General features: G+C 41.3%; 1 protein-coding gene across 1 annotated transcript in view; it reads right to left on the bottom strand.

The window, feature by feature from the left end:
* SNX9 (sorting nexin 9) overlaps positions 1–8819 on the bottom strand; it is a 170626-nt gene that overhangs the window by 7124 nt on the left and 154683 nt on the right. The window contains exons 13-15 of the mRNA XM_007451357.1: positions 7299–7402; positions 4979–5082; positions 2424–2501 (exon numbers count right to left, since the gene is read on the bottom strand). Coding sequence (XP_007451419.1) covers positions 2424–2501; positions 4979–5082; positions 7299–7402 — 286 coding nt within the window. The remainder of the gene's footprint in view (positions 1–2423; positions 2502–4978; positions 5083–7298; positions 7403–8819) is intronic.

Here is an 8819-nt window from a genome sequence, read left to right as displayed (position 1 = left end):
AAAAAAAAAAAAAAAATAAGGACAATACCAACCTCACACCTAAGAAAAGAAAATTGTTCCTGGTATAAACTGTCCAGCCAGTGTGTAGCTGCTTGGTATCTCCAATCAAGTTGGCTGCTTGAATCAAGATGCAAAGACAGCCCACATGGCATAGAGCTGATGTGTTTCCTACATAAGTGCTTTCTCCTCCACCCTTTTTTCTTGCAAATTTCTTTTTGGGAGGTGTATAAACCAGGTCATGTACCTTGATACCACAGTCTGGGTTTTGCTGACTGAGTCTCGGCGGCGATGACACAATCCTCTGCTCCCTGTGCCGTCTAGCTCTTTTATTTTAGTACAGGTCTGCAAATTGGTGCTATTCTACTTCTATCACTCCTTCTTTATCAGTTGAAATACTTCTATAAAGAGAAACTTCCCTTTATCAACTTTTTGGTTACCTTGAGGTATAGCAATAGGAGGAGCAGGTTAAATGCTTTTTTCTCTCTACAGTTTTCAGAATAGTTAAGCTGATTCTCTCCTATCCTCCAAATGTAACTGAGATCAGCGTTTTAAAAAAGTATCATTGCAAAGTCTGAATTTAAACATATTTGATATGCTACATTCCACAGCAGTTATTATTTTCACTAATGCTCAAATTTTCTCTTCACTGGACAGCGGAAGGCTCTTCAAACTGACATCTGAGTTCTTCCGCTAGGAGCTCTCGTTTATTTCAGGGGCACATAATGTTTAGAAACCGCCATGTGGGTGGTGCTAGGGGTGCTTCTTGTTACTGGATTGGATAATTGTTTCTAAGCCTTTCCAGTGAACAGAGCCAAGCGTGTATCTGTTAATCCCAAAGTCCTGATTTATCCCCTCACCTCTCCCCTTTGGTAACCGTAAGTTTGATTTCTATGTGTGTGAGTCTGTTTCTGTTTCGTGAATAAGTTCGTTTGTATTGCTTTTTTAGATTCCACATATAAGTGATATCATATGATATTTGTCTTTGTCTGTCTGACTTGCTTGGTATGATAATCTCTAGGCCCATCCATGTTGCTCAAATGGCATTATTTCATTCTTTTTTATGGCTGAGTAATATTCCGTTGTATATATGTACCACATCTTCTTTATCCATTCATCTGTCAATGGACACTTAGGTTGCTTCCATGACCTGGCTATTGTAAACAGTGCTGCTATGAACACTGCTGCTATGAACACTGGGGTGCATGTATCTTTCTGAACTAGAATTTTCATCTTTTCTGGATATATGCTGAGGAGTGGGATTGCTGGATCATATGGTAACTCTATTTTTGGTTTTTTAAGGAACCTCCATACTGTTCTCCATAGTGGCTGCACCAATTTACATTCCCACCAACAGTGCAAGAGGGTTCCCTTTTCTCCACACCCTCTCCAGCATGTATTATTTGTAGACTTTTTGATGATGGCCATTCTGACTGGTGTGAGGTGATACCTCATTGTAGTTTTGATTTGCATTTCTCTAATTAGTGATGTTGAACATCTTTTCATGTGCCTGTTGGCCACAAGATGCTTATCTTTCCAGGCCTGGGGTTCCTCATCTCGAAAAGGAGGGACCAGGCTAACGAATCCTCTAAACTCCCACCCAGACTAAAAGTTCTGATTATAAGACACAATTCAGCCAGGCCAATAAGAAATATTCATATATGGGGGCCCCAGATCTTACATTTTGGTTAGAGACTAATTTCTTCTTCCTGAAAATACTCAAGACACTGACCCCCAAAGACATGCCTTCTCTGGGTATCAAGATAAACACTACGGTGAAAATACTAAGTCTATAATTTCTGTAAGTGATAGGATGCCCTCAAATTGAATAGGTGCCACTCACCTGGCAAATACTTTTACTGCCTATCTGCTCCATAGGCCAAATTAAGAAAACATAAACCAAAATATAAAAGAAAACAGCTCACTTCTTCTTCTAAGTGTTGTCAATGGAAATGCACAATGAACTCAAAATAGCACAAGTAAGACATACGATATGGGATAAGTTGAAAGCAACTGTGAGTTATGGAGAGACATAAAGCAACATGAACTTGTTACTCAGTAAAAATTTTTCCTCCAAATACCTTGATAAGGTCTGGCTTTTGACAGTCAGACTTGACTTCAGAGTTTGGCAGAGAGACGAAGCAAGGGCAGAGTGTCACATACCATAGCGGCCGGTTTTACTAAAACACAAGAGCTATCTGAGCCCAAGAAAGGCAAAGAAGCTAGCAAGAAAAAACAAATTATAACAACCCACCACTTTTCTCAAAAGTAGTAAGGTGAGGTTGCACAAGTCCTCAGTGCAGCAGATTAAGCTTCACTGACGAGGGTGCTTAACTGCAGTTACTGTTTGTTTACAAGAGCCTGAGGAGGCCGGTCTGTGTGGATAAGACACTCAAGGCCCAAAGAATAAATAAATAAAGATGTACCTTGATAACCACTAGAGCTGAAGACTGTTGCTAAACTCTGTAAGGCCTTGCCTATCTTCTGATATTCCTTGGGTAATGCTGAAAGAGAAAAAGGAATAAATCATTAACTAGTCCTCTGAGCAAAAATGAAATGGATCCAATTATTTTCTAAAAGTACTATTACAATAAAAGAAATGTGAAACGATTCAAAATAGTCTATATTCTTAATAAAATATTGATGTAAAATGATTGTTTTTAAAAATTAATGTTTCTTCAATTAATGTTTTTAGTTTTAAATTAATCAATTGTTCAATTAATGGCGGACACTATTATTATGAACACCACCACCACCCACATTCTCATTCACTGAATGAACTCAAAGTGCACCAGGAGCTCACTTAGAAGATGACGTCTAGGTTAGAGTCCTTTCACGTATTCCACCCCAACCTGATCGTCACAACGAGCCCCTCTACCAACGTAGGTACACCATCTTCATTTCATGGGTTAGGAGAATAAGGGTCATAATAGCTAAATGGTGCAGCTGGCACTTGTGATTCCTAATCCATTGCTTTTCCCACTCTGCTATGTACGTATGAATGATTATTTGCAAAACAAAAACAAAACTGAAAGCAATGGGGTGTGCAGAAAAATGGCAGTGGCACCTCACAGGATCAGGGAGGAGGGATTTTAGTTTTCTCATTTGTATAATAGTAAGATTAACTAAATCATCTCTAAGGCTCTTTCTAGTGCTAAAATTCTAGGCTTCTGGGATCACTTTGGAGAACTTCCTAGAGAAGAGTCTCGTATCTTAGGCTACCTTTTTTGCATCTATACATAGTCCCCTGAAACACATCTGCTGCCTTTCAAAAGAAACCATTACTCTCATTTGAAGATAGTGTTATATTAATAAAGAAAAATGATTCAAATGTTTCTTTAAAAGAATCTAGGCCGGAGAAACTTGACATATGGCCTATAAGCTGTAATAATCAGGAAACACGAATTCAAACTACATTAGCTTAACTTTAATAAATTGTGCACCCTTTTGTAACTCAGTTTTTGCCTCTATACCAGGGGTTAAAAAGACTTGTCATGTGCTTCACCATGCAGAGTGTGTGCTAGATTTCTCACTTCACAGATTAGGAATTTAAAAAAAAAATCTTTCGTGAGAAAAAAGAAATTATGCCTGAATCAAATTCTAAACAAAATACTTCAACCCCCTTTCTCCGCAAAAGAGAGCAGCCTAGAGTTACTACTATTTCATAAATTTGGCCCATGGATTTTACAGGACATGGAGCTGACCAGATGTTAGACATAAGGGATTTGATTCTTTAAAAGAAGCCATAATCCCAGATTTTTTGTGATCTCCTTAAAAAATCTTATTGTAATATTTGCACTCACTTAAATTTTTCTTAAAAACAGGGAAACACACTGTAAAGCAATTATACTCCAATAAAGATGTTAAAAAAAAAAAAGGGAAACAGCTGAGTTTACAGTTAAAATTATTTAAAAAATTAAATTACTTCATTTACATGTTAGAGAAGTGTCACTCCCCTTTTTGCCCATGAGTTATTCCCTGTGACCAAAGGCTTGCAACGGATTTTGTTTTCTGATGTTGCATTTGTATACGTTATGTTTTCAGGCTCAGTTCTATTTTTAGTATTTGCCTTGGGAAAGGAGCAACTGTTATTACTCCTGGTGTCTGCCCCTCAAGCATGAACAGCTGGTACACGACAAATGGTTCTGTTGATATAAAATATCATGTGAATGGTGGAGGGCCATTCAGTGTAAGGCCTGGCTTTATCCTCCAAAGGGCCAGATAGGAAATATTTTAGGCTTTGTCAGGTGGCAGGTTTCTGTTGAAAGTACTCAACGCAGCCACCCTCAACATGACAGTAGCCAAGGCCTGATCCCCACAGCTGGACACCTGACTGTGTGTGCTTCTCTCCCGGCCTATCTGACGCCAGGGCGGCGTGGGTTTGGGGAATACGGGAAAACAGTTCAGCAGAATGACGGTCTGCAAACAAAGGGAAGGGAGGGAGGACAGGAAGTTCTTGAGGATGTAGAACAGCAGGCAGAAAGCAAGGGTGACAGCGCCACTTTCTTCTCAGCAGTGTGCGAGTCTGACCCATGTACGCACTTTCTGCTATCACCTACCACTGGTTTTGCCTAAAAATTAGAGCTTTAGTCAAATATACAACTTACTAATATTCATCCATCTTACCAAACGGATGAATATTAAAAACTAAAATCATGAGATTAAAAATAACCACAGGCACTTTCTAAACATGCAGAAAAGATTAAATCTTCCACAGATGACAAACCCCAAATAACTGGAAATATTTAAGTGAACATGGTGTTTTCCACAGGAGCTCTTGAACTGGCTTCGTTTGAGCCAATTTTCTGTCGCTTAACGAGGGCTGAGGAGTGAGGTTCCTCCAAGAACTGTGGGTATGACGTGACTTTGGCTCACTAGGCGCATTTCTGTTTGAGGTGGTTAGCTTCCGCAGGGTGACAACGGCCGTGGCGGAGGCCGCACCACCACCTAGAAGCCAGCGGCAGCCCAGGGTGGCACTTACGTCCCGTGCACCGCTTCCAGTGCTCCTGCCCCACGGTGAGCAGCTCCTTCACGCCATCATCCATGGCTTTGGTGAATTTACCGACAGCATCACACTTCTGTTCTCTGTGGGGCAAAAACATGAGGAGGTGGGTCCTTGGCTTCACTATCAAACATCCAGACAGTATGAGGTGTTAAGGAGAAAAGTCCATGTGGTCAGGGGAGTTCACACCAAACGTGACCACAGGTACTTGTTTCTTGCTTTATAACAACTGCACTTTAACTAAATTAGTCTTAAAAACAGGCTGGGGCTTCCCTGGTGGCGCAGTGGTTGAGAGTCCACCTGCCGATTCAGGGGACGCGGGTTCGTGCCCCGGTCCGGGAAGATACCACGTGCCGCGGAGCGGCTGGGCCCGTGAGCCATGGCTGCTGAGCCTGCACGTCCGGAGCCTGTGCTCCGCCGCAACGGGAGGGGCCGCGACAGTGAGAGGCCCGCGTACCAGGGAAAAAAAAAACAAAAAACAAAACGAGGCTGGATTCGGGTTTTTAAAGAACTACTTCAAAATCTGCCATTTATATTTTAACTCTGCCTCCTTCCCCCTTCAATTCCTTATGAATTTTAACTAAAATTAGTCTAAAGTAAATAAAAGCTTCATTTCTTGAATATCTTTCTTAGTGAAATTCAATCACTGCAGGTACCACTGAATCTATAAAAACACAGTACAGGTTGCTAATGGTAGTTGTTCATTCACTCCAACAAGTACTTAAATGAATCAGAGAAAACACCCCAGACGCATAGCATCTCAGTGATACTGAACATATCAGCTACTTAAGGATGTAAAAAGTTTTCACCAACTTGAAAAAATCATCACAATATACTTCTTTTTTTTTTTTTTTTTGCGGTATGTGGGCCTCTCACTGTTGTGGCCTCTCCCATTGTGGAGCACAGGCTCCGGACGAGCAGGCTCAGCGGCCATGGCTCACGGGCCCAGCTGCTCCACGGCATGTGGGATCTTCCCAGACCAGGGCACGAACCCGTATCCCCTGCATCGGCAGGCGGACTCTCAACCACTGCGCCACCAGGGAAGCCCACAATATACTTTTAAATGAAAAAAACAGATTATAAAACAGAATGCATAGTGTGAGGTCACTTTCGTTTAAACAAACAATTTTTTTTTTTTTTTAGATGTTGGGGGTAGGAGTTTTAATTAACTAATTTATTTTTGCTGTGTTGGGTCTTCGTTTCTGTGCGAGGGCTTTTTCTAGTTGTGGCAAGGGGGCCACTTGCGCCACCAGGGAAGCCCACAATATACTTTTAAATGAAAAAAACAGATTATAAAACAGAATGCATAGTGTGAGGTCACTTTCGTTTAAACAAACAATTTTTTTTTTTTTTTAGATGTTGGGGGTAGGAGTTTTAATTAACTAATTTATTTTTGCTGTGTTGGGTCTTCGTTTCTGTGCGAGGGCTTTTTCTAGTTGTGGCAAGCGGGGGCCACTCTTCATCGTGGTGCGCGGGCCTCTTACTATCGTGGCCTCTCTTGTTGCGGAGCACAGGCTCCAGATGCGCAGGCTCAGTAGCTGTGGCTCACGGGCCTAGCCACTCCGCGGCATGTGGGATCCTCCCAGACCAGGGCTCAAACCCGTGTCCCCTGCATTAGCAGGCAGATTCTCAACCACTGCGCCACCAGGGAAGCCCCTAAACAAACAATTTTTCCTTCAGACACAAATGAACAGAGGAAGGTTTGGAAGACCACAGACCTAGGTCAACATATCAGCATTGATTTTTCTCTCTGGGTAGTTATAAGACTATCTATATATTTGGTAACACATAAGCAATGATTTTACGTTAAGAAAAAAGCTTCTTAAAATTTAAAAAAAAAAAAAAGCCTAAGATTTCTTATTAGTCTTTACGCAGCAAAGGAACTACTCCAGATTTTCAACCAAGCCTACGTTAAAAAGAAGATGACAAGATTAAAAACAGGATAGGAAAAAAACAGAAAAATCAGGTTTGGGATTGCCCCCTTCAAGGGGATGTTCAGAGAGATTTCTGTCTCGTGGACCATTCTGTGGGTGCCACCCTGTCTCATCATACTTTATTGGAAATAACTCCTAACCACAATGTCAACTATGAAATCACTGAGTTCAAGGTAAAAGGGAAGCACACTTTAACTGATGTTATGGTTAGAGAGACAGTGTTTCACGTACAAACGATGCTCTCCTGTCATCTGACTACAAACCCCACTCGTTTTACACACTCTAGTCTGACGACTGGCCGAGACCTGTAAGCAAAGGAGGCGGACTCAGTTTGGGGAGAAGGGAAGTTTGGCAGCATCTCTTACATTTCTACTAAGTCCAGGTCAGGTGCCTCTGGTTCCATGGTGGAAAATATCATAACTCCCACCAGCTCATCTTTCTCAGCCTTCCTTTTCCCAGTTTTCCATTCCTGTAAAGAGGAACATTATAATGTTAAAGTGGAGAGCAGAGCCACACTGGTCTTTCAAACTTCCCTCCTAGAATCGGCTCACTGTCATCTTTATCCTTCTAACTTTCAGGAAGCAGTGCCCACACCACCTCCCTCTGCAAACGCGCCAGGCACCTATACATCTCCAACGTCATCTCATACGTAAACAGTGTCACTGCACAGAACGGTCCTTATGAACCCAAGTCCTTCCAGAGTGAGGTGACCCAGCACCCTTCCTTTCCCAAGGCCCACCCATATAAACACACCCACGAATGTGACGAAGTGCCTCAAGTTTTTAGGTTGTTTTTTGAAAAAGATTAAAACTTTTCTAAAATATAAGATAGGAACCAATATTATAAACTATTAAAAAATTATTGCAAGTTATACACACACACTAAAGTACCCAAAGCAGAAATACGCAGTGCAACAAATTCTCACAAAGTGAATTCCTGTGTAACTACCACCAAAGCCAAGAAAGAGAAAAGAGCTAGCATCTCCGAAGCCCCTGTCCTGTCCCTTCCCAATCACTACCCCTTCCGTCCCCTACAAGGGTGACCATGATCCACTCCTTTATGGTTATCATTTCCTCACTTTATAGAGTTTCACCATCTGAGCCCCTACACCATGGTTTTGCTAGTTTTATTAACTAGCTAAGACCCTACCCTAAGCATTCTTTTGTGTCTGGCCTCTTTTGCTCAACCTACGCTAAGAAGCTACATTCACATTGTTGTTACACTGTAGTTCATTCATTTCACTGCTGTATAATATTCCATCGAATGACTGTTCCCCGATTTATTTACCCCATTCTACTACTGGTAGCCACCCCCAGTCCTGGCCAAGTTACGGATTAAGCTGCTGTGTACGTGTCTCCTGGTGCATATGTGCATGCGTTTACCCAGGAGTGGAAAGTTGTTCAAGTTTAAATAGATAATGCCAAACTGTTTTCCAAGCTGGTCTCATCAGCTTTTACACCCACCGGCAGTGTGTGTGAGTCCCAGAAACTCCTCATCTCACCAAGAAGACAATTGGTATAGTCAGTCTTTCTAATTTTAGCCTTCTGGCAAGTGTATTCACTGTGGTTTTAATTTGCATTTCTTATTACTCATGAGATTAGATACTTTCCTATACATTTACTGGTGATTCAGATTCTTTTGTGAGGTATGTTACCAAATCCCCTATTTTTCTACTGTTTTACCTTTCTTATCAGTTTGTATGGGTTTGCCCATCTTCTAAAATCCAGCCCTTTGCTCGTTATACATGTTCATATCTTTGACTTGTTTTTCTTTTTTAATGACTTACTGTGATAAACAGAAGTTCCTAATTTTAATGTAGTCTAATTTGTCAGTCTCTTCTTGTACGCTTAGTCAGTTTTGTGCCTTATTTCAGAAACTTCCCTACA

Source organism: Lipotes vexillifer, unplaced genomic scaffold (genome assembly GCF_000442215.2).
Source record: "Lipotes vexillifer unplaced genomic scaffold, Lipotes_vexillifer_v1.1 scaffold935, whole genome shotgun sequence".
Taxonomy (NCBI): domain Eukaryota; kingdom Metazoa; phylum Chordata; class Mammalia; order Artiodactyla; family Lipotidae; genus Lipotes; species Lipotes vexillifer.
This window is presented reverse-complemented; position numbering and strand designations above follow the sequence as displayed.